Source organism: Diadema setosum, chromosome 9 (assembly GCF_964275005.1).
Source record: "Diadema setosum chromosome 9, eeDiaSeto1, whole genome shotgun sequence".
Lineage (NCBI taxonomy): Eukaryota > Metazoa > Echinodermata > Echinoidea > Diadematoida > Diadematidae > Diadema > Diadema setosum.
The window spans coordinates 15403913-15431661 of record NC_092693.1 but is presented as its reverse complement, the minus strand read 5'-3'; the positions used below and the strand labels follow the sequence as shown (position 1 = coordinate 15431661).

Sequence of the window (27749 nt, the reverse complement as noted above, 5' to 3'; positions counted from 1 at the left end):
AAAAAAAAGGAAAAGAAGCATAAACGTGTCTGCTAAATTGACTGCAGTAAATGCGAAATTGGATGCCCGAGAATGAATTCGAATGAAAGAGCGCAGCGTGTTCGTGATTACGTGACTATATCATGCTAAATTGAATGAACGATTTGCGAAATGGTGCTTGTCTTACGAATTTGAACTGAAAAAGTGCTGATTCGAATGATGTTAAAGGTAATTTGAATGCTCCAAAATGAATTTGAACGAAAAGATTATAAAATTGAAATACCGATCATGCCATCTAGGCTAAATCGTGCTAAATTGAATGCAGCAATTAGGAATTGGACTGAAAAAAGTGCGAAATTGGGTGGGAAAACCTATAGTCTGATGTTAGTAATAGAAGTAGTTACAGAACTAGTAGTAATAGTAGTAGTAGTAGTAGTAGTAGTAGTAGTAGTAGTAGTAGTAGTAGTAGTAGTAACAGCAGCAGCAGTAGCAGTACAGTATTAGTAGCAATGCTAATGATAATAATGGCAATAGACGTAACAATTTTTAATAACAATGATTATGATAATCGTCGAGACTTCGTTATGGGACAAATGCAAGCAAACAACCATTTACAATTATGTAACAATTTTGTTTTGTTTTTGTTTTTTCATTGCATTTCAGGGCATTCGATGATTACATCACCCCTGACGTTGCCTGTAATCTCCTTAGTTTCTGCTTTACTGACCCCGATTGGCCTTCTTGTCATTTGTATCCTCTGCCGAGAGCTGGCTTGTCTATGGAGAGCGTACTTCGAAAAGTCCGTCGGGGTCTACCGCCCTCACTGCTGCAGGTGAACAAGATAACATCTGCGTGTAATGTTTAGCGTTGTTGAAGGTTGTTGGGACAATTTATTGCATCTACAATATATTTTACCGGCGTAACAAGAACCTTCCATAGTGCGATGATTTATTAATCGCGCGTACAGAAACCGAACAGTAAAAATAGCCCCGTTAGCACAGTCATTCTTGCTTTTTATGAGCTTAGATAGCTTCAAACTAATTCTGATCTTATTGAGTGAAGAGGCAATCGAAACAAAAGATGATTAAGATTTACAATTAATAGAGAGCAGATTTGTTACATTATAATTAACTTATATCACAAATGACAATGTTTTATAAATCGATAATTGCTTGTGACCGAGAAATTTTTTATACGTCAAGTTTTATCACACCAGAAATTACATTTTAATTTGTTGTTCATAAATTTTCTTTATGAAGTGATTTCTTTTATTTTAGTCTATTAACAGGTTTATTTATTGGAAAATTAACACAATTCTCTCACTTTCACATATTGATCATTTTATCTTTACTTTCGGTTGTAATTTTTGATGTTTTTATTTTGTTTTATACAGAGAGAGCATCTTGGGATAGATGTTGACTGCGCTAAACTTCCAATTTTTAAGGAGTATTGTGAAATCATCAAAAAGTAAGAGTTTACATAAATCTTCATACACATGTATCATGGCTTTGTGCTCCAAAGAAGTGTTTTGAAACATTAATCATCATGTATAATGATAATCAGAAAGTTAAAAATTATTTTTGTAAATTATTAAATTTAACTTTACAGTAGATGTGTGTGTATTTATGAATATTATATCATATACTATAAATATATATGTAAACAATACACTTATAGTCAGATTCATGCACATCACCCTGAAATCTTTGCTATATCAACACAGGAAAACACAGCAAAAAGCACTCAAAGTCGGGGGGCATTATATTAAGTCCACAGAGATATAACCAACTAAACCTTTTTAATCTGATGTACAAATATACTTCTCAGTATAGCCAAAGGAGACCGATCTATGCTGAAATAACAACTTCAAATGAAACTATAAGATTCTATAGTGTTAAAGGCAGTCTCCACAAAAAAGAGGGAAAAAATCCATGAGTGATCATTGAACGGGGTAGATTCTTGTTGGAATTAGTCATGTGAGGTGGGGGCACGCAGAAAAAGCAATATTTACGTAGGAAAATTGGTTTTAGACCCACAATAATCAGAAATTACCTCTCATACAGTGCTTGCAGAAAATGGTTTTCTGATTTGAAATAAAAAGTAACAAAAACGATATTTGCATCAAAAGAAAAGACATTAGTATGCTTCTCCGTCCCGCAGTCAATCTATAATAAATCGTTTTCTTTATTATGATAATCTTTTTTTTTTGTTCTCTGTAAATAGGAAATTTGGAGATGAGCATTTGCCTTTACTTGACATCGATGCAGATTACTTTAGTGTCATGAAGGTAAGGCGATCGTTATCTGTTGGCCGTTAATAAACGATATTCGCCATAAAACAATCAGTCATTATAGGTCCTATTCGCCTCTGCACTTTGAAGAATATTTTATTTCGTTTTATATACGAATTAATTATATTTGGGGCTCACTAAGTTTTTTGGCAAATTTCTTCTAGTGTGTGATCGTAAAACTATTGTCTTTATCACAAAATAATTGTGTGTTTTTTTCCTAAAGGATTTTCCTACTTTGTTTCTCTTTGTGTCTGGATCCTGTTTTCTTTCAAACATGATAGTAGCATGTGCTGCCACAAGGGGGAAAAACGAAATGAAGTGAAATCAAATCTCAGGGCAAATCGGGGAGAGCATTCATTTTATCTTATCAATTTCTCGTCCTTCTTCGATGTCATATTACATTTTTGCATTTCTCTCTTTCAATAAATCATTCAGACATTACGTGGCTCGTATTGGAGGGGCAGAGACTGTGACGATCTGCGATCGAACTTTCATCCAGGAACAAGGTAACTTAACAATAACTATGAAGAAGAAGAGGATGATGATGATGATGATGATGATGATGATGATAATGATGGTGTTGCATATGATGGAGGAGGTGGTGGGGGTAGTGGTAGTATAGTATTCAAGACAATTTGATAATTGATCACTGTGATTATGGCTGTAAAATTATTCCAATGTTTAGGGCTATATATATATATATATATATATATATATATATATATACATATAAGGGTAATGAACAGAAGACAAGGCAAAAATAAATATAGTAGAAGCAGAAGCAGTAGTGACAGATGTATAGCCAATGCAATTCGGTCGACATTAATCGTCTGTTTATGTGGCAGCAATGGTGTAATAAGCTTTGATGTGATAACAAAGAAGACTGGTTATGATAAATCAATTTAGATTAGGGGTGAAAGTGTGTGTTTTTTTAATCGATGATTCAATTAGATTTAATTCAAAATTTATTTCATTTTTCGACAAAACATATATGTTTCACTTCCTTTGACAACACAGAATAAGGTTAACCTTATGTTAATAGGCCTGATATTTTGATATATTATAATATTATGTAATATAATATAAAACAATATAATATAATATAATATAATATGATATAATATAATATAATATAATATTATATTATATTATATAATATAATACAATATTATATTATGTTATATGATATATAATAATATGATACGATATAGTATAATATAATATGGCAAAAACAGTCAAATGACTACAGTGATAACAACGATATTAACATAAGATCCATTTAAACTAAAAGAGGCCCTTATCAAGCTTTATTTATGTGTAATAAACATCGGCTTAGATACATGCTACCATGTCATATGGTATTTTGCAGGCCAGTTGAAAATGACGAGAGCCAGGATTCGAACTGTAATGGCATCTACGTAAGTTGGTTGACTGTTTTATGATACAAGAGATTTATAAAACACTATAGAAACACCAATATCTATGATTATGTATACATTATTCATGATATGTTTATATGCAATTGTCATATTGCATACTTTCGTCGGATATGAAATAAAATGAACTGAAATGAAATATGTACATATAGACCAGCATTATGTGTTTGTATGCACATGAATATGTTCATAATGGTATGACGACAGGTAGAAAGTAACGAAAGTCAGGCCACAGCATCAGGTTGCAAGCCTCAATTTTTGTTTTGAAGGAAAAGTTCATCCAAGGAAAAGCCCTTGAAAGAAAAGCTCATCCAAGGAAGTCCTTGAAGAAAAAGTCCATCGTTTGTTTTTTGTTTGATAGATACTTTATTTTCTGCAAATCAATATATACATAAATTGAATAATCGTGAACATGGGAAACATACAAAGTATATTTGAAACAGAGTCGTTTGACTTGCATAAACAACGATATAAAAGGAAATTAATGATATTACAGTATGCTTGTCTATGCAGCTGGGATTACAATAACAATATTATATCTAAGAAATGATAATGCAGAGGGCCGCCATTGTAAGCATTGCTTGAAAAGATGGCCGGCCCGAGGAAAAGGTAGGTAGGTAAATTGGTAAACAATACAAATTCTGCTGCGAAGATAGCAGGGGAAAATAAACTCTGATGTGTGATGGTGGTGAAAGTGCGTGCGAGTGCTTGAGAGTGCACAGGGGCAGATAGGCTGGGATTTGGAGTGATAAAATTGGTTTGCTGGGAGAGGGAATGACTTACGATGTTGCTACTATCGGGAGACCAACATAAGTCATATAAATTATTCGTGCTTAATTCGTATTTGAAGTATACTGTGATAAAATATGCTTCTTTAAGTTTGCTTTGAATGAAAACAAGGAGGCACACTGTTTCAACTCCTGAGGAAGAGTGTTCCATGTATCCGGACCGTGATGTCTAATCGACTTTTGAGCAAGTAAAAGCTTTGGATTACTTAAATGAAAATCATGGGAACGACGGGTAGGGTATAAGTGAATGTGATCATTAGTTACTAGGGCATTATGGAAAAATGGTAATAAATTTCGAATATGTTTATACATAAATATAGCAGTTAAGTATGAATGTATATCATGGGCCTTTAGAGTTTTTAGGCGATAAAATATGGGATCAGTGTGAGCCAAAAAATTTGAATGTGTGCATATACGAAGAGCTGTGTAAATTGAGTGAATGCAGCAATATTCGTAGAGTACATAGGTAAAAGTTTGAGAAAAGTCTGTAAATCCGTTCAAAAATTTATGAATTGTTTTTGTGCAACCATTACTGGATGAGAAGATACTGCAGTTTGTGCTGTCACGTACGGAAAGCGATGTAAAGAAACTAAAATGTATGTTAAAATAAAATCAACATAATTTCACTTTCCTAGCATGATAAAAAAAAAAGAGCACTTGACTTGTCTCTGTCAGGAAGCAGGGGGAGTGATATTACCTTTAACATTCGTCTGCAGCAAGTCGAGGGAATGTGTATTTGGGTTAAAAACTTTATTTTGTGGAATTCTCATTATTTTCTTTATACATTGTATCGTTCTTCATATAATATGACATCACAAACTGTAAAAGTCTTCGCTTCCATTGATGGCTGTATTCAAAACTATATTGAACGGATTGTCCGATTTTCCTCAAATTTTCACTTATGTGTCCTTCTAATATTGTTGCATTAACTCAATTCACACATGGCTCTCCGCTCAGAGAGCCATCTGCTAGTATAGGTTTTCCCGGCCAATTTCGCACTTTTTTCAGTCCAATTCCTAATTGCTGCATTCAATTTAGCACAATTTAGCGTAGATGGCATGTTCGGTTTTCAATTTTATAATCTTTTCATTCAAATTCATTTTGGAGCATTCAAATTACCTTTAACATCATTCGAATCAGCACTTTTTCAGTTCAAATTCGTAAGACAAGCACCATTTCGCAAATCGTTCATTCAATTTAGCATGATATAGTCACGTGATCACGTATACCCTGCGCTCGTTCATTCGAATTCATTCTTGGGCATCCAATTTCGCATTTACTGCAGTCAATTTAGCAGACACGTTTGTGCTCTTATTCCTTTATTTTTCATTTTCATTCATCATTGGTATTGTTTGTAAGAATCATAACATTTCATATTTTCGTATTCATTCGTTATTCTGATATCATCTTTGCAACAGTACTTTAAAGATATGTGTTTATAATGTTCGATAGCATTATTTCATTCACAGATATTGTTTTGACATTAATTGGGAGAAGGAGGTTTCAGTTAACATCGTGATTATTTCTTTCATCTGCATGTTTCATTATTTTCACTTGGTGGGTGCCATATTGCGTTAATCATCACTATTTATAGGAATAAGGTTCTTGGATCAGCTCTAGCCATCAATTTGTCAAGGTTATTACCCTCAAATGCTTCTATGATTCTTTCCCTGTCTTCTTGAGAGATACGGCTGTCTCTAACTTGTGCTGCCATAACTGGACATAAGGAAGTGAAGTGAATGTAAGGTACTGGTACATGTATAGTTCTGATAACATGTATGAAAGAAGAGGGGCGTTACAGAACAACAAAATTGAGTTATTTAGGGTCAAAGATACCTTTACTATGTACTTAACAGTGGATGAAACAAAAATTCACATTTAAATACGAATAAATCACGGTTCTCACCTTTTCAAATAACATTACGCCAATTTGAATGAACATGTTTGGAATTTGACTGCCCATACGCGAAACTTAAAGGAGACCTCCGGATGATTTTCAGACTTTTACATTTGAACAACTATAAATTAGTCAAACTGAGTACAGAGTTTCAGAATTTATAGTGATTGGGTTAAGTAATGAGAATGTTTTCAAAATTTATTGTGAATTGCAATGAACAAGGATAATGACATGACAGCCTCACCATAAGAATGCATGAGTTGGGGCTCAAGGAAGCAGAACAAAAGAAGACGGTATGCATGGATTTTTCACAGGTGAACTTGTTGAGCAAGCGGTATTGTAATGGAATTACACTGCTACATTTCTGAAATATATGAGGCTCTGATGTCATCATCACTGTTCAGTGTAATTTGTTTAAGATTTTCAATTTATTGGTTTCTCTGCTCAAGGACCACAATAAATTCCACGGATCTATACATGGAGCTGTTGATTTATGTACTACATGATGTGAAATTATGAAAATCGTCCGGAATGCCCCTTTAATGACTGAATTACCATTTTCCGCCAGTGCTGGCGAATTTGAATGACTGAAGAGCACGTGCCAATTTGAATGCCCGTTTTACGAATTCGAAAGGCACATGTGCGAATTTCATTGATCGAAATGCTAAATTGAACGAACAAGTTGCAATTTTGAATGACAGAATGTGCAGTGACGAGGATTTTCGCTAAATTGAATGAACCTTTTATCAAATGGACTGACAAAAGTGCGAAATTGGCCGGGAAAACCTATATTACACCTCGATGACTCTGACCAGGGGGTCACCTACCTGCTCTGACTCTCGGGCTTTACGGCTCTGACTCTAAGCAGGTAATAGCGCCATCATGTGGGATACTCGTTGATTGATTGACAAACGATTGGAGTGCAGTGCTTCCTACTTTCTTTCACTCTTGAAGTGAGATGCCAGCTATAGTCTGTTTGGCAGTCTTATTGATAGAAATGTCTTGTCTTCACTTTAATGTATAGTTGTTATAGGTAGTCATCTCCCCCCTCTTTATTTATTTATTTTTTTAATTATTCTTCTATCTTTTGGCGTTAAAACCAGTAACACATACCATGGATGCACAATGCCTGTTGGTACCGAGTATTGGTATCGAAGTCTCTTTCTGGACAATGTATTACAAATTGAACTCAAATAAACTGGTATAAGTTCATCTGCAAGACACGAATTCACATTGGCTCTGCTGGCAGACACTATACCTTACTCCGATGCTTTAGACCCATGTCAAATCATTTGGTGTCATCTAGACTTTCGACCGATTAAGCTCAGGCTTGGCGGAGCTCAGTAAGTGACATGATATTTTGTGTTCCAGATACGATTTTATTCCTAGCGGAAGCATAAGTTACGTATGAACTATCTTGTATAAGAATTTTGACTGACATTAATATTTAATAATAACATTGCTTTAACCTTCCCTTCCCCTCCCACCCCACACATGCAGGGCACGGATCCCAAATCCAACAAAACTTACGAAGAGACGCTCTGCTCCCAGACACCGCACATGGGAACCATTCTACTCGGCGACTCGGCGGGGGCGCACTTTCACATACCCAAAGAATGGGTGACAGCCACGGAGCTTAACGCTGTAAGGCTTAATGAATGAAAGAAGCATTTTTTTTTTCTTCAGTTACTTTCTTTGAGTGCTACGATGTTTTCTAACACCCCGATAAACACTTCATGTATCTAATCAGCTATTGTTTAGATATTGGCAGCAAGATATGGACGTGTATGATATTCGCTATTTTCAACTGCACTATGAGCAGTGGCGTATCTAGGGAAAACGGCGCCCGGGGCAAGCGCGAAAATTGCGCCCCTAATTTCTGAAAAAAAGACTAGTGTTCAACCCCAATAACCGATCCCGGTATAGAGACTTTAAGCAAAGTCCACATGATATGCTTTTCAAGCCTTTAAAAGGGGTCTTTTTAGGGTAATTTAAATGTAATGAATTTTGATAAAGTTTTCGAGCGAGCGCAGCGAGCGAGCCGAAAATTTTTGTATTTCAGCTGACAAAACATGGAATTCTTGTCATTTTTTGCTTATCAAATCTTACAATTCTAATCAAGATATATATATATATATAGTGACGGCCTTATAGATAACGATTTATCTATACCAAGAAACTAAGTACATGTACTTTAAAAAATATTCTAAATTAGTACGAGCGAGTGAGCCGAAATTTGTATATTTCCGCATCATCATCACGTTTTGTTCTTATCTCCTTTTTCTTTTGATAAATTTTGGCGAGCGAGCGCAGCGAGCGAGCCGAAAATTTTTGTATATCAGCTTACAAAACATGGAACTCTTGTCATTTTTTGCTTATCAAATCTTACAATTCTAATCAAGATATAGTGACGGCCTTATAGATAACGATTTTTACCAACAAACTGAAGACTTGAAAAAAATAATTTAAATTAGTACGAGCGAGTGAGCTGAAATTTGTATATTTCCGCGTCATCATCACGTTTTGTTCTTATCTCCTTTTTGTTTTGATAAATTTTGGCGAGCGAGCGCAGCGAGCGAGCCGAAATTTTTGTATTTCAGCTTACAAAACATGGAACTCTTGTCATTTTTTGCTTATCAAATCTTACAATTCTAATCAAGATATAGTGATGGCCTTATAGATAACGATTTTTACCAACAAACTGAGGACTTGAAGAAATAATCTAAATTAGTACGAGCGATTGAGCCGAAATTTGTATATTTCCACGTCATCATCACGTTTTGTTAATTCTCATCTTGTTTGATTTCTTTGGCGCCCCCTTCGTATTTTCGAAACCGTTGGCGCCTTCTTTTGATCCAATTGGCGATCGCTTCAGAACGAGAGAAATTGCAGCCGCTGCTCCGTGAAACATTTTGCCTGCTAAACATAAAATGACATATGTGAACACAATACACAGTTGTTTCTTCTTCTTCTTCTTCTTCTTCTTCTTTTTTTCTTTTTTTTTTCCTTTTTTTCCTTTTTTTCTTTTTTTTTTGCGCCCCCAAGGAGTGGCGCCCGGGGCACGTGCCCCCCTTGCTCCCCCCCTAGATACGCCACTGACTATGAGCAGACTCTCCGTCCGGCCACCGTCATTCTTCCAGCGGCCTCCTTGAGGTGACCGGGAATGTCGACTTTGTCTTCTATAACTATGGTTACGTTATGTGACGTATACAGGACGGAATTTGCAATATGTAATAAAGATGATGATGATGATGATGATGATGATGATGATGATCATAATGATGATAATAATAATAATAATAATAATAATAATAATAATAATAATAATAATAATAATAATAGTAATAATAATAATAATAATAATAATAATAATAGTAATAATAATAATAATAATAATAATAGTAATAATAATAATAATAACAATAATAACGAAAATAATAATGATAATAAAATGATAATAATACAGACATTTATGACGCGCAACATGTTCACTCAATGGTGCTAAAGGCGCTCACAATACTATATGTTTACAACCAAATACGCAATCCGACGGTATATTACATGATGATCAACCAAATAAAAACTGAGATCGAGACTGAATGTTTATGTTGACATATTATGCGATGATCGCTTTATTTGTGATAGTGCGGTTTTGCTACCCGTAACAATACTGCTTCATTGATGTTGTCATTTTGCTATTCTATCCATTGCTCTTTAAGGAGGCTTTAGAAGACATCGTTATGATTGTAGAGAATGAAATTGACTGGCCAATGACATCAGCCGCCACGGGTAAGTGTGAGAAGGAAGAGAATTTGCAGACAAGGGCAAGTCCATTCATGGCACGGGTGGTCAGAATGCAACAAATTCACACGGAATCCAGTTGTCCTTTTAATTGTAGATAATTTTGTCGTCTGCGAATTGAGTTTGATTTCGCAGACAAAATTCAGCGACAATAAAAAGAGTGTATTCAGGATCTGGAATTGACCATTAATCAGAATCATGTAGACTTTTATTTTATAAGCATGATATTATGTCTTGTGGCCAGCGACAAAGTCGTTCGAGGAGTTTTGATATAGGCCTATATACCGGTAGATAGGCCCGTTGGAAAATATATATAGCTGGATTCCGACAAACTCAGTTCTCAAGAAGGTTGTTGTTGTTGTTTTATAGAAAGAAAGAAGAGAGAGAAAAATGGGGCCCTATATACAGATAATTATTTGCCCCAGACGGCACTTAACATAAAACAGACATTATAGATCTTAGAAAAATATAAACAAGATTATTAAATATATATCATTCTCAAGAAGGATAAAACTCGGTTCTTAGTCATCACACTGACTACGCCTTCCACTGTATCGGGATTACGACATATCGGGACAATGACAAAGCACAATCGTTCAGTGAGGTAATGCCTATATGGGGTAACTGTAATCTCGTCGTTAACGCAATGATCCGTGCTTCTTCGTGAATAAAACCGCCGAATGTTTTGTGTCGATAGATCTGTCCCTGGTTTCTGTCGAGATAGTGATCTGACTGGCGACTGTGAAATGTTACAACACGAAAGTAGACGCATTACGGACCCTTATGTGTGTGTGTGTGTGTGTGTGGGAGGGGGGGGGGGGTATACTCCCTTCCACGGCCACCCAACCCCCTGCCTGTCCCCAACCCCCTGCGTGTCCCCCAACCATTAAACATAATACCTGCACACTAATGAAACATTAATATGCGACCTTGAACTCGGTTCACGTCTCCCCCACTCCTTTACTTTTTATTACCAGGAAAACCATTGTTCAACCTGAAAAAGAAGACTGACATCTTCAACAGCTCAAATCCAATTAGGACAATGTTGAACTTAATAAATGCAATAGATCTAGAACAATAATCAGTATATAAGCACAAGGAAAATATATTATTCCCTATTGCATGGCTGGTACATACACCAAACTGTTGAAAGTAAAAAAAATAATAATAATTATAATAATAATTAATTCTCCTTACACTTTAGCGGGGTTGGGTCTTGAAGGGGGTATACTGTATCATGGACCTACGGGTAGGTCCATGACTGTATATAGGTCCATTTTTGTCCAATTTTGAACCCCTCCCCTCCCCCATAAAAATCCTAGCCTGCATGTATCAAGGGCGGAGAGGAGAGTGAAAAACGCCATGCATGATCAAGCTTTCTTAACCCTATACATTGAGACGGTAACAAAACAGCAACAAAAAAAAACATATGGGCAGGTGAGGTCACCTCCCTGCTATGGGTTGGAGAGGGAAGTGCGCTTTCTCGTTTTACACAATAGTTTGGGGGACTCATTGCTTTTATGCAAAGTCGTAAACAAACGAAGGACGATGTGAAAGGGTGCATGGCCTGTTGTTATTTGATAGGTTCTTGACTAGCCTGAATTGGTACTTCTAGAATATTGAGATTTGTTATAAAAACTGTCTTTAGAGAAATATGTGATAGATTTTGTTTCATTATTTTGTACACGCATAGAGATTATTTGTATGGTATTATGCGTTTCTAAGAACTGACTATTATTATTATTATTATTCATTATCGCTAGTCGTCAGGTACTTTAATCTGCTTTACAAGTTAATTAGATTCCTCCTATCGTAAAAAGTGAAGGATCGCTTTCACACAATACTCTGTTCTCTTGGCATAAGACACGGAGAAGGAGAAGCATTTATTGCTGATTTCAGCAAAACAGTGCAACAGCGATCATTTTGAGAAATTGTTTTTGGTTTCACGTACTGGTAAATTCCCGATATTCTACATGCATGTCAACGCTATACCAACCAGAAATGTGTTGTGGAAATGTTTTTTTTTTTTTTTGATAACCACCATTTGAATTCGTTCAAAGTCCGGTCATTATTTTTGAAATATTTCTGTATTTTCCCTATATGAACACAACAGGATTAAATAATGTCGTCGTTTATGATATACAATAGTCACCCAAAATGTGGTTTTTATTTTGTATGTTTTTCCCCCGAATGAATAGGGGCCTTACGATGTGATTTCGAAGAAAAAACACACACAGACTATCACCGGCGATGATAAATTAACGTTGTCTGTTCTTTGTCGCGCAAACAGTAATTGAAAGTAGAGGAAAGTTTGAAGCAGTCAGTGAAGCATTTAGTATTAAATACCGGTTTATCATACTACGTAAATAAATAAGTTGGCCTCGTATGTATGTGAGGAGTTCGTTTACAAAAGGTGCTAAATCCATTTTATTTGGTGGTAGGAGAAAAACCTGTAGTTTATTTTTCGATTTCACATACTTTCAATTGTTTCATGCAATCACTTTATATCTGATACTTATTTTACATTAGGAAAATGGCATTAGGAAAATGTGCTTCAGAAAATATCTATATGACTGCACTGATTTCTTTGAGAATAAATGTTTCTTTGGATTTTGTGGATTTAGCACCCTTGGAACGAAAAAAAAAAGCTAGGTGATTCACAACGCGTAAATGTTATCTTAGTGACTCTTTTCTGTTACTTGATATATTTCTATTGGTTGATTTTTTTTTAATTTTTTTTTTTAGCCGTACGCATTTTCCTCTTGTTTCCTCCATCTCCCCGTTAAAGAAAGAAGACTTAGGCCTATATACGTAAAAATGAATTAAGCAACATCTGGAAAACCCAACAACTTCATTTTCCATTGTCTGACTTCTCAGTTTTCTCACGAGAATTTCAACACTTATGAGAGTTTACCATACATGTAACTACTGGAAATGAACACATTTCTGTCAAAAAGTCCAATTTAATGGAAACATGGAACTCTTCATATTATATAACCTATATGAATATATATTTCAGGGCATAACTAACAAAAGTTTGACATGTCGATTTATCAATATTTTGTTTCTTGTTGTACTAGGAGTTGTTGTCGCGTTTGTTCGTTCGTTTGTCTGTTTGTTTATTTGTTCGTTTGTTTGTTTGCATAGTCGTAACAACATTTTGTTCCGTGGATTTATTATCCTTAGCCGCTAAGGAAGTACGTAAATGTTTATGATCATGCAGCTCTTAACGGGTTATGAGGGTCCATGAGGTTTACGTGGGTCCATAAGGGTCCATGAGGATTACGTGGCTTGCCTACGGGCACAACTGACGCTGCCAGGGGACTTGAACCAGTGAACTAAGGATAGAAAGTCCATGATCTTGAGCCACAGTGTTGATCTAGGCATGTAGTTAGAATTTCATTTAGAGTTTCAATCACATTCGAAAATGCTATAGGTGAAGACAGCGACCCAACTAAGTTTTAGTATAAAAAAATAACTATTACTTTATAAGTATTCAAGTTCTATCACTATTGTATACAGACACTGCATTCTGTTTCAATAACATTACTCCCTGCATTTTTTTTTAACAGGATACATGAACTCAACGTGGTCTGTTCTGACGTAAGTATCATGTGGTCCGATGAATGTTGTATCTTCCTTGCCTTTAACAATTAGGTCGTTTTACCCTTTAAAAAAGCTCTAGAGATGTACGTGGGACCCCTTTCTTGACACTAAATACGTTATCCAAGGTCGCTTTCACCATTTCCGTTTGGAGTATTTTCCCTGTCCATTCTTTTTTGCTTCTCCCGGTTCTACTTCGAAGACTGTCAGAAAACAAACGGCCATTATACGGGTGGTGACCATTGTGAAAGAGTCACCTAACCCTTTCTAAGCCAATGAGTCAGTATGTGTACAAATTTCACACACATACCTATGGACAGTTAATCAATGTGGCAGGTCAAGAGTTTAACAGAGCTTTGCATGCTATACTCTTTGATGCCCTGAGTGTCCGCCTCCTAAGTCCCCCGCCAATGCTTACACGACGCTTACAAAACGTTGTTTTGTTACGCATCCCGCTAAAGGCCAAATTTCATTGTGAAGTAGTTCTTCACCTTGTTGCAGAGGTAATTGCCACTGTACATGCGTAGACAGACTGGTTACAATTTCAGTATTAATTGACTATTCTTACTGCAAATCCAGAGAGAAAAACAAAAAGCATACTTTTGTTCGACAAGAGAAGCTATCAGCTTCGCCCGAAATAGTACTAGTATCATAATATGTGCTTATCAGTCATGTGGCAGGATTAGAAGCAACGAACCCGTGATTTTATGGGAAATGTTCGTTATTAGGAAGGTTCATTAATTCGAAAATGAAAAAAAAAAATGATTCATTACTCCCAAAGTTTGTTAATCTGCAAATTGAATTAGGTTCGTTCATCCGAAAGTGGAATAAAAAAAGGTGCGTATAAACGAACCTTTGAAATTAAGAATTCTATTTCATTGTCGGATTGAAGGTCCAGTTTACCTTTGGGAGCAGTGATTTTAAAAATGTTCAAGATATCACATTTGATGCGTATGTATAGGTCTGTTGCACCACAAAACATCCTACCATATACAATTTTTGCAATAAAGCCTAAAATATAAGGAGATATCAGTATTTTTCTCAATAAACCGTAACTGTGGACGGTTTAGTCTGGAAGCATTCTTATTATAACTATTGTTCACATTTTGTGTATTTAACAGTACTTAACATCAATTATACGGATTCAAATTTTTACAGTGGTTGTTTCTGTCCCTAATTCCCATTTTAGAATTATTTCAAACACTAATGCTGGGTTTTTATTTCATTCGCAAGTGGTAAATTATGCCTTTAACGAACCTTTCGTCTAAAGACAAAAATCCAGTCATACCCTACCCCACGAAAAAAAAAACACATCTGTAAATGAATTTAAACTTTTCATGAAATGGACGTCAATATGCAAATGTAATTACAGTGTTGTTTTCACATGATCATGACTTTTTGAAATTATTTGACTTTTCTGACAGAGGACCTACTAATTCATTGTACCTGCGTCTCCGTGAATTGAACCACTGCAACCATCGAGACTTTCAAAACATCGGCGTGAATGGTAAGCGGTGGATTTCAACAATAATCGATATAATAATAATTATATGCAGAAGTTTGATAGCACCTATAGTATAGTACAAAAATGCTTATAGGCGATGCACAGAAATATAGAGCCAATTAACATTGACAATTAACAAAGAAACAAACATAACTGATTTCTTATAAGTGTTCTAATCCATGAATTACGTAATTATTGGTGTTCTTCTTCAAATAGGTGGGCCTTAAGTTTCTTTTCTTTTTTTTTTTTTCTTCTTTTTTTTTTTTTTTTTTTGGAGGCGTCAATGGAAGTAGAATCCTGAATATATGGGTAGGGAGGTTATTTCGTAATGCAGAGAAGAGGGCACAAACGTAAGTGCGATTACCATTAACCGTTTTGGGTATGAAAACCAAGTGCGAAGCTGTAGTGCTCCAGTTGACGATCTGAGATTCATACATAACTATTTGTAGCAGGTTTGGGGTTATATAGGTAGTTAAGTAGACCTACAAGGGTGCACGTATGAATGATGTTGTTGGTGATAAGAAGGATCTTGCATTAAAAAAAAAAGTTTTCCCGAATTCGGCCATAAAATAGACCATGAGTTCGGTAATGAAGACAAGCGGCGATCTTGCAACCCTGTTATGGTCGCGGCAGCTGTAGTTGAAATGGCCCCCGTGGAAGACCAGCAAGTGCAGCTGAATATGGGCCATCCAGCCATCTTCTCGGTTGGGAAAAACAAAAATTAAACAAACAAACAAACAAACAAACAAACAAATGCACACAATGTTATCAAGCTCAGTCGAGTCTTGTTTATAGGTAAGAGACAAGGGGAACGACGACTCTTCCGAAGAACTATAAAATGAGGAAATAAAGTGCCTTTTTCAAGGGACACAACCGCTGCGTTGTTGTTGATATTATTCTGTGGTCTTATTTAACCCTTCCTATGCCAATAGTCAAACGTGCACAAATTTCACACACATTCCTAAGCACAGAAAATGAACGTGGCATGCAGAGAATTAAATGAATATCCATCGCCATAGGTTTTCGTACATTATAGTAGTGATTAAATGCATCACATGGCTATGACGTCATCCCAAGGCGCCAGTATAGGCCGCAGTCCCCAAGATGATTAACGGGATGGTATAGTTCTGGTTAAGACCCAAGTTCAAGTTTTTTACATTTTTTGGTGAGATAATGAGAAACCTCTGATGAAATATGAAAGAAAATGTCATTCTAAAAGGGATCCAACGTTTATTTGATGGAAATTGGTTTTGAAATGGCTGAAATATTCAAAACAGATCAAAGGTGGGACTCACCGTTTATCAGGATCGCTTTGTTTTACTGTGTTTTTGGATGCCTCATCAATTCCAAAACTGATTTTCATCTGATAGACTTTGAATTCCTCTTAGAACGATATGCTCTGTATTAGTTTCTTGATATCTCGCAAAAAGTTAAAAACCCATTCCTCACCTCCACCAATATTATACCAGCCTTTTTGTTCAAACAAACATAACTTTGTTTGAATTTGAAATGTAGGTTTTATACAATTATATTATCCAAAAGACAAATTCATGACTACATCCAAACTTGGAGATATTTGAATTCTGATAAAGAGAAAGAAGTCTCTTATGTTCAATCATCGAGACGTTTCATTTTTGTAACCTTGGTAGGGGCTGATGCAAGCAGAATGAACCGATCCGTGCAGCAAGGGTGAGATTCACAGATAATGTCTGTTACGTCTCTTTTGCACTTGCCTCACATGCGCATTCCGTCATTTCTTTCATTTCGTTCTTTCTTTCTTTTTTTAATTCTTGATGAAACGAGTTAAGCTTAATGGAAATGATTAAGGGCAAAGACGGCAAGAACTCGTAAATAAAGTTGCAATTAGGAATAAATAAAACGAATTTTATATATTTCTTTTAAACAAAGGTTGATAGAAATCAATAAATTTGGTGGACATATCGGGGATTATGTGCTTATCTTGCGCTGACAGCGCTTGACCAGTTGTTGCACTCCAAGTCGACCTATTGAACTCAATAGTTTGCTTTGCTGATTTTGCTCCTTTTTTTTTAAGACGACAAGACCTCGTGAATAAAGTTGCAAGTAGGAATAGATCACACGAATTTTATATCATCTTTTTTTTTTTTAAATAAAGGTTGATAAAAATCAATGATTTGGTGGAAACACGTCCGTATCTTGCGTTGACAGCGCTTTACAAGTTGTTGCATTCCCAGACGACCTATTCAACTCAATATTTTGCTTTGCTAATTTTGCTCCTTTTTTGACCCGATTTTTCGAAGTTTTTCTCTTATTACCGAATTGAATAGTATCGCTTCATCGAAGTATTGAGGAATCATTGAGGAATCACATGATTAATCATGCCACAATTATTTCAATTTGATTCATTGCTAGTCAGTAAAGGATGACGGTGAACGTGCACATCCACCCATTAGTAGTGAAGTCTTCTGGAGCTACTAAAGGTCCATGGAAGTTCACCGCATTTTGTTGCTGTTTGTTAAACTCTTTCTGTTATGGCAATGTTGGTCATGTCATACAGTGCGTATCAAAAAATAAAAAGGTAATTCAACTTTGGAGGAATACCATTTCATACTTGTCAGCTATGGAGAGCACAACACTGGTTGTGAGGAAAGAAGAATTCTTCATCTTCCATTGATACCTGATTAGGTTGACAAATATCATGCATGACTGAGCGCATGAACTTTAAAGACAACTGCACTTTTTCCAAGTTTGAGTGTCACATGCAGGAAAAATGAAGTCTCACCGAATGGATGAGATCTGTCAACGAAAGTAACCCAATAAATAGCCTGTACAAATACAGGTTTGTGTTTAGGGCTTGTATCTAGGGTTTCTTCCAACATTGATTATGTGGTTCATAACCAATTTATCCAGGGAGGTATCTTGCACTTCCCTGCTTTAACATGACCACCTGTGTGATAACGTGGTCACTTCCACTAAGGTCAATCCATACAGTCCATTTTTTCTTGTTCATATTCAACACATAGCTCGCAGCGACAAACCATGTCTTCAATATGTAAGAGAAAATGCATAATGGGTTAGCCTTTGTGGGAGTACGATGCTACAGTTATCAACAACGGTGACCATGTTGAAGGTTATGGACCATAAAATGTTAGGAGAAACCCTAAACACAAACCTGCAGTCATACATGCTGGCCACTTTCATCGACAGATCCCATCCATCCAGTGAGACATTCATTGCTTCTTCATATTATACTCAAACTTGAAAAAAAAAGTGAAATTTGTCATTGTTGTCTTTAAAATCCATGTGTTCAGTCATACATTTGTAAACATAATTAGGTATCAATGAAAAGAGAAAGAGTTTTTCTTTCCTCACAACCAACATTGTACTCTAGATAGCTGTTAATTATGATATGGTAGCCTTGCAAAGTTGGATCACCCCCTTTTTTGATACGCTCTGTATAATACGGTTACTTGATTACAGATTGTCACGGAACCAACTTCGCGACTATCCAGCTCTGGTGATTTACAGTCTCATCGGCAATGACGTGTGCAATGGGTGAGAGTCGGAAACATTTAGAAGAATTTATTCGACTCGAATTTTCGCCTTCTCTTACGTGTCAAGCCTCCTGAAGAAGGCGTAGGACGCCGAAAATTCGAGTCGAATAAACTCATTCTTCATTGGCCAATAATGCATTACCATTTTGTTTCTTCATTTCTTCGTGGAGTCAATACGTGATATCTCAACATGTCTATATGTATATATATATATATATATATATATATATATATATATATATATATATATATATATATATATATATATAGTTGTGACGAATGAAGACTGGCTGCTGGCAGACGTTGCAGTATGTTCACTTTGCCTGCAAATTCTCCAAAGCTTTCTTTCTTGCTACAGGTCTTTTTCGAGGGCTTGGGACGTAAGCAAAAAAGCAACCAATTTGCTTTGTACAACTACATTGTACTTCAGTTCATAGTATTTTCCTTTGTTACCGTTTGTTTTCCGTTGTTAGAAATAGAATAATGAAATGAAATGGAATGAAATAGAATGAACTGAATGCTTGTCTGCAATCATATTCCACAGGCACAACGACACGATCGCACACATGACAACACCTGACGAAATGAAAACCAACTTTCTCGCAACATTGTCATACCTGGTAAGAGTTATTTTCCTCTTATAAGACTCATTCGCCCCCTCCCCCAACAGCATCAAAGAATAATAATAATGATAATAAAAATAATGATAATAATAATAATAATAACAATGATTATAATAATAATAATAAGAAGAAGAAGAAGCAGAAGGAAAAGGAAAAGAAGAAGAAATTTATAATGGTGAAACCGACAAGAAATTTATAGGAAAGAAATGGGCTTAATATGAATAGGTATATTATGGCGATCCTAATGGTTTTTGATGGAATATATATTTTGAAAGAGAATTTCATTTGTAGTAGGCTCATCATGTATCTGTTTAATGTGAATAATTATTGCATTATTTTGTTTCGTATGAACATTTACGTCAAGGACGCGCAATTCAGCCTCTGGGCTGCTATGTACTTTCATTTTGATGAAATAAACCAATATCTATCTATCTATCTATCTATCTATCTATCTATCTATCTATCTATCTATCTATCATCTATCTATCTATCTATCTATCTATCATCTATCTAGCTATCTATGACATAATAATGGATGTCATCACGATATAGCCGTCCTGGAAAACGTTTTCTTTCTTTCTTTCTTTCTTTTATTTTTCTCTTTGTCATGAGAAAATGAATGGATAAAAGATTGTTTGTATGAGAACAATAATGTCTCCGCGTGTGCGTGGTGTATCTCTTCAAACTGACAGGTGCAATCACTTTCATTGTTAAAAAAAAAAACAAGCAAGAAGTTTGAGGTTATGTAAAAGTACTGACATTCAAATAAAATATCGTTATAGCATCGCAAACACCACACTTTCGACAATCTTCAACTATTGTAAGAATGTGGAAATATTGAGAGACACTATACAAAACAATTTCAAACAACAGAGGCTGGTCTTGCGACTTAAAGTTCTATTATCTAATACAATCCCACGCCAAACATCACTGCACTACGTGCAAAGCCACTATGGATATCCTCCTTAGACGCCATTGGACGACAGCGTATCCGATTGTTCACTTAACAGTGTTCTGATTGGCTTGTTTGCTCTCATCCAAGGATTCTGTATTGCCCAATGGGAGCCACGTGGTGGCTACTGGTCTTGCAGACGGTCGCATATTGTACGACACACTCAAGAACAGAATCCATCCAATTGGCGAGTGGCGCCAAGACGTAACATACCCGGATGTTTATAACTACCTGACCTGTCTGCAAGTCTCACCGTGTAATGGATGGATGTCAGATAATGAGACTCTCCGAAACTTCACGTCAGAGGTAAACATGCACTGTTACAGTAGCGCTTATGATGGCAATTATAACTGTTCTTATATAATTATAACACAAGGCACATTATACCTTAAAAACTTGGTCTTTGTATTCACTTGTATAATGATATAAAATAATATGATTGAAAAGCATGTGAGTCCAAATGCTGAAAGATTTCTGTAATTACGAGGTGCTAGCACAAATGTTTCATTTCAAAACGTGCCTTCAAATACTAAATGGCCAAGAACCTTAACTCTTTCTGTGCAAGGGACTTTGGACAATAGGGAGCTTTAGATTTTAGACGCGCGGACGTTCAAAGAGAAAAAAAAAAACACGATCTGAGCGTGCGCAGTAGCGCGGATCAAGTTACTGCGCACACTCAGATCATGTTTTTTTTTTCTCTTTGAACGTCCGCGCGTCTAAAATCTAAAGCTCCCTATTGTGTAGGCCTACAACGCTAATTTCTGTGCCCATAGGCACTCAAAAGCACACAAAGAGTTAACGAGCTCCGCCATACCAAAGTATTGAAATGTGGAGATTGACTCGTTTAGACTTGATATACTACAGTACTGATTAGAGCATCAAAACAGCAAGTCATCTTGGTGGCATGTCATGTCATGTTTTTTTTTTTTTTTCCCCCAACACCCCTTATCCTTATTGACCTACGACAATTACGTGACACAATCAGGTTCATTGAGGAATCAAAAGCATCGAGCGCTTTGTGCTTGGAAGATTTTGTTAGGGAAATATGGCTGTGTACGGTATACGCCGAGATCTCACAGAATACAAGCATATTTGCACAATGTTGAGCAAATTGTTTTGCGGTTTCATAACGAAATACAATTCGACCTCGATTATGCGGCCTCCGTTTATCTGGAAATCTCTGTTATCCGGACGCGTTCACGCAGTGAAGGACTTTTTTTTTTTCATCCAAAAATTGAGAAAAAACAGTGACTTTATCATCTTTTCATGGATCTATTTCACCAATTTCATATGATGTGCACGATAGGTTTCTCAATATCTAATCAGGTAAAACATGTATGATTTTCACATAAAGATATACTTTATTTTTGTGAAGAAGGGACTACAATTTTGCGCAGGCTAGCATACTGATTACACCACCGTTGCGGGGTACGCTACCTGCCTAGCTGTCAGTGCAATGGGACGGCAGCTTGGACGGGAGCTATGTACATGAACATTGTGTCTCTCATATCCGGCCAATTCGCTTATCCGGATGAGCGCCGGTCTCGACATGGCCGGATAATCGAGGTCGAACTGTATGTATTCTGGAGAGAACTGGTGCAAAGTACATGGTCACATGTGTATGGAACAAAATCGTTTAATGGTGAGACATGTTTTAAGCATATCGCAGGTGGTAAAGACCAATGCGTCGCACCTGCATGTATAGAGAGCTGAAACAGCCAAAATGAAAACATGAAATAACAAAGGAATATGAGTGTCTGCCCAGAATTTTTGTTTAATCAGAAAACTTCTCACACTGACACACACACACACACACACGCACGCACACACACACACGCACACAAGTGAAAGAATGTATGGAAAACCACCAAATAACCAGTAGAAGTGAGTACATGTATACCATAAAGCCGATTAAGCCCGTTAATTATCACCGTGATTTCCTGATGATTCCACTTATCAAACAATTAAATCTTTAAAAAAACATGATTAAGAAAAAAAGACCCAACAACATACAGAGTGATACTGAAAACTTTTGCATTCGTCTAGATGAATACGTGCTGTACATGCGGGTATGTATATATTTGTACCCGCATGTACATGACGAGATTTGATATCTGAATAATTCTTAGACAATTCTCTTATGTACAAACGGCATCCCTATAAAATTATGCTTTAATTCTCCATATCATTGAGTTTTTTCTCTTTGCACAAGTATCCTTTCCTATCATTTCATTTCCCCTATTCATACAATACATTGCACTTATACATTTTGTACGTACCCCACTCCGTTATACAATAATGTTGAAAATGATGTTACACACACATATTCTTTGTATTCCTCATTTGAATAATATTGCATGAAACTAATTGTCGATATCATCCTTCTACGTATCTTTTTTTTTTTTTTAGAGAGAGATGGGTCAAGAATGAAAAAAAAAGAAGACACAAAGGAGTAAAAATTGATAGATAGATAGATAGGCTGCTGACAGATAGATATGAAGAGTTTGTTTGCAAAAACCGATAAGTCCATATTTGCCAAATGGAGATATTTGCGATGAAAGGTCTAGAAAAATAAAGAGAATAATAAGAAAATTTTTGTTTCTTTTGACCATTTTTTTATCTTCAAAAATATAGCTTTATATGTAGTAACCAATATATCATTTAAAAGGTATTATTTTGTACTTTATGACAGAGATCTTACTTCAAAATCTTCAAAAATGGACTTATCGGTTTTTGCAATCAAACCCTTCATATATAAATGGAAAGAAGAGAAAGAAAGAAAGATAGATAGATAGGTGAATAGATAGATAGATAGATAGATAGATAGATAGATAGATAGAAATGGATTGACAATTAATGATTTATCTAGTATAGGATACGTGTATACAGCTAATCATTGTATTCAACTGACGTCTCGTTTTGAAACTCAAACAGAGAGCAGCACAACTGAGCGCGGTCTTGAAAGATGTGGCGACCACGTACAAAGCGAAGAACTTCGGGCTGCATTACATCAAATACGACTTCCAAGCAGGTACAACTTCTTTCCGAAGGTGAACCCTTCATTAATTATATGCCAATGAGTCAAATATGCACAAATTTCACACACAAACCTATGGACAGGTAGCAAATGTGGCGTGCAGATGGTTAATCCGAAAATGAAATGAGCTTCATAGTTCCGACGGTTCCATTTAGCACAACGCGCCGTTGTTCATTGTTTGTTTGTTTGTTTTCATTTCCTAATTAACAAATTTTATTTCATTTTCGGATCAAGAAACTTTCGGAAGAATGAACCTTCGAAATCAATGCCGCAAAATGTTCGGATTAAGGAATCCTATTTCATTTTCGGATGAACGAACGTTTACGTATACTAGAGTACGTGACATAAGGAAACTTGTGTTTCGGAATAACGAACCATCGGAATGACGAACTAGTTTTGTTTTGTTTTGTTTTGTTTTTGTTTTTTTCTTATCGAGCCTTCGGAATAACGAACATCACCCGTAAGAAGCGTATACTGTTAAAGTTTCATTAAAAGCTTTAGCAATGGAAAAAAAATCTATTTAACCCTAACTAGGCCGGGCTATTCAGGTAGATGATAGAGCCGGGGGGGCTCCCAGGCCCCCCCCCCCCCCCCTCCGGATCTCGGCCGTCGACCGCGCGATCGCGACAAAAATTGGCACACGCATTGCCTATGATGTAATCTAAAGTACCATGAAGTTAATTTTGTCAAAAATTATCATTTACACTAAATTATGCTAATTTATGCATAATGATGCATGAAATCAGACAATTTGGTATAAATCACTAAATAAAGCTCAAAACAGGCACATTTTTTGTGTAAATATTCTTTTTAGTGTCCTTAGCAAATGTAAGAGAAAAAAATTGCGCAATCAGAAAAAATTTCCTAAGTATTTTATGGTTTTTTGAATTTCTTATGTATTTCTTTGTTTTTTCGACTTTATGCTTTTCATTGTTTTTTCGATGAAATTTGTCCGTGACATTATTCCGAACAAGAAAATGCGTTATTAATTGATTTTAATCAATAAAACCCCCAAATAATCATGCTTTTATGAAATTTGCCTGGAAACACAGTTTGCATTGAAATTGTACACAAATTCACGTTTTTTAGCAATTTTTGGTCTGACATGCACGTGCATATTTATGCGCAACTTCGGAACCGCACACCCGGGCATCGCAAATTTGGTGTCAAAAGATGCGGGAGACTCGAAAGAAAAAAGTCATGAAACGTCGCGGCGATAGCTTCTCGCAATAGCGATACATCGCGCGAAACGTCGAGGGGGGTGGGGGGGCCTCGGAGCCCCCCCCCCCCCCCCCCCCCCCCCCGGCGTAGTTAGGGTTAAGTCTCTCTCAATTTCACGAAACAGTATAGTAACTGTCGCAACCACCACATCATGCAAATACGATTAAGACCAGTAATAATGGGTTCTTCCTCAGAATCCTAAGAATTTTAATCTCTGCACTATTCATTGTGTATAGAGTTGTAGTAGTCCAATAATGAGAATTAAATCTCCTGAGTTCGACAAAGATATGATTCTAATGATACTTTTTACACAAATAAAATTGGTACATAGTGAGGTAATGACATTAAATGAACATCTGATTTGCAAGCCCAGTTGGGTAAATTTGTGTAAAACTTTAAATTTCTATAACATTAAAGTCCGATTACAATGAAACAACCACCACTGTGATTTTGCCTGTGGAGTGGATTTTCAATTTGTCGTCATGAACACCATGCCCGCTTCCTTCTGTCCACTCATGTGTCTTGTCCACTTCGTGTGGTGTGGTGTGGATGTTCTGACCTCCATCCTGCGTCCATTGCAGTGGTCAAGAAGTGGAAGAAAATGGGCGGAGAGACGTGGCAACTAATTGAGCCAGTTGATGGTTTCCATCCTAGCCAGGTAAGCTTATGCACGATTCTTCTCTAATGTGCTTTCTTCTGTTTTGGAAGAAATAGTCGCTATAAATTACTGAGAAATACCTATGTGCATATTGCAGTGTACATATCTATACAGGGTGGTCCAGAAAGAACGGAACACCTTAGGTCTTTAATTTCAGCAATATCGTTGCAAATATGTCGTTATTTTACATATTTTTGGAAAGGCCATTTTTTTTTTCAAATGGAATGACACCAAGTTCTTTAATTTTGGTTAATGCGTTATGATTTTAGGACCATTTTTGTCAACCCTTTCCAATTTTCAAAATGTGATCATTTTGTACTCTCAGCGATACCAAAACCAGCGAGTATTCGGCTTGCCATAGAACCAGTAGCGTTCACAATGTGTGGAATGTGGGGCGGACGGTGTGATTGTCATTGTCCGTTACCATCGTGAATGAGACGACCTGTTGGGCTCATTGAGATGCTAAATTTAGCTGGAAAATAGCGAGGTTTATTCAAAGGCATTATTGGCAGTGACGTGCCATGAGTGGTTTAGGAATAAAGCCCGTACTTTTAATTAAGTTCATAAACATATTGATAAATACAATCCGAAATTTTCACGAAAACAGTGATATGAGCATCACCCTCACATGCAGAATGGATGCTTGGATGCTATGAAATAATCTATGATGTCACATGGCCATACAAATCTCCCATCCACTACTATAATTTAATACTAAATTTGCTTTTCGACTTTAAAACAAACTAAAACCCGTAACACCTCAAAATTTGTAAACAGATTGTGAAAATTTCCTTAAACTTTCTCCCAGTCTTTCAATAATATTTCTTTAGTCACCGAATGTATGATACGTGATGTGAAGTGTTTAGGAACAGGGCCTGCTACCCCTTTAAGAGATGTAGAGCAACTTTGGTACAGAGGCGAGAATTGAGAGAGAGAGAGAGAGAGAAAAAAAAAAAAACAGAGCAGAGAGTCTGGAAAGAGGCAACCTGATAGTCCTTTAAACAAACGAGACACTTCTCCCTATTAACTACTATTAATGTTATTAACTTCTTGCCTCTTCTTTTCTGTAGAATGCAATGTACATGGCATCGGAGTTGCTGTGGCAGGAGATCTCCGACAGTATTCCTGACGTCATAAAAACTTGGACCAATCCCAACAATGCTCGCATCAAAGCAATATTCGGCGATCAAGGCGGTTATTAGCATACTGTAGGTTTCATCCATACACGCAGGCACTCACGGCTATAAATATATACAATTAAAAGGCAATCACAGAACCATGCAGTATAGTACTTATTCTGAAATAATATTGTTGTCTACGGGAACTTGGTGAAGGCATGAGCTACAGTAGCTCCATGGTGCAGCGATACTAAGCAGATCAGACTGGGTTTGAAACTTTTCTTCTTCACTTCTCTCTCCACCTCCCCCTCTCTCTTTCTTATACACACACACACACACATACACACACACACACACACACACATATTCTCCGGCAAAGACATGAACACCAATTGTTAATGTACTGTACACTCATGGACAGGTCTATAGACATGCATACAAACTTGAACATCATACATTTTGCATGCACTTTTATTACATAATCTATACGGAGTGCATACTTATTCGAATTAAGGAATTAATTGCTGCTCTTCTGCTTTCATCTTTGTCCCTTCCATTGCTTATATTGTGCAATTTGTTATGCATTTAATATAGATATTAACATTATAGTGTGTCGTATTACATTTTGTGAGAAATTTTCGAGAGAATATTATTGTAATCAATATAGAACCAGTCAGTGTAAAGTCTGTTTTATAACTGAAAGGAGAACTTTGATTACTGTGTCTCCCCAGGTGATAATGAAAGCAATTAGGTTATTATTATTATTGTTATTATCATTGTTATTATTGTCATTTTTATTGCTATGGAGATTGTTTTCGGAATTTCATATGAATTGATTAAAGGTCAAAGGAATCACTGAGTCTAAAGCCAATGTTATAACGTCAAGAACCGAATTATGTCTTCCTCATTGAGTTATTAAATGCTTGAATTTGCCATTGTATCTGATGTTAGTTACTGAGGAATGCTATATTGCTGTAGAAGGTGGTCTTGTGCGAGATTTTGCATTTATTGTGACTTTTTCTGTCATTGTGCACGGGGGATGAAGGTGAGTTGCTCAGTTGGCATGGTTGGGTTTGATTTTTCCCACGTAGAGGATTTCATAAAATACAGTGCGTGATATCATAGCCTGTTTGTCGTTTCAATGTGTCGTTATTTTTAGCAAAAAATAAACCATATTATTATAGTACAATATTCATACCTTTTTTATTATGATTGATTCTAGTTCACTGATCTGAATTTTTTTTGATTCTCTCTCTCTCTATTCATAACCTTATGCTGTACACACTGCCTTTGTTTGTGTGTATGAAGA

At 36.2% G+C, this 27749-nt stretch overlaps 1 protein-coding gene across 1 annotated transcript in view; it reads left to right on the top strand.

Annotated features, from left to right (window-relative positions):
* LOC140232881 (acyloxyacyl hydrolase-like) overlaps window positions 1-26524 on the top strand; it is a 38872-nt gene extending 12348 nt beyond the window's left edge. The window contains exons 4-19 of the mRNA XM_072312995.1: window positions 643-811; window positions 1373-1446; window positions 2203-2266; window positions 2705-2775; window positions 3639-3687; window positions 7891-8034; window positions 10110-10179; window positions 13764-13794; window positions 15219-15301; window positions 16948-16987; window positions 18758-18832; window positions 19376-19451; window positions 20497-20712; window positions 23341-23437; window positions 25246-25322; window positions 26393-26524. Coding sequence (XP_072169096.1) covers window positions 643-811; window positions 1373-1446; window positions 2203-2266; window positions 2705-2775; window positions 3639-3687; window positions 7891-8034; window positions 10110-10179; window positions 13764-13794; window positions 15219-15301; window positions 16948-16987; window positions 18758-18832; window positions 19376-19451; window positions 20497-20712; window positions 23341-23437; window positions 25246-25322; window positions 26393-26524 — 1468 coding nt within the window. The remainder of the gene's footprint in view (window positions 1-642; window positions 812-1372; window positions 1447-2202; window positions 2267-2704; window positions 2776-3638; window positions 3688-7890; window positions 8035-10109; window positions 10180-13763; window positions 13795-15218; window positions 15302-16947; window positions 16988-18757; window positions 18833-19375; window positions 19452-20496; window positions 20713-23340; window positions 23438-25245; window positions 25323-26392) is intronic.
* The last annotated feature ends 1225 nt before the right edge of the window (window positions 26525-27749 follow it).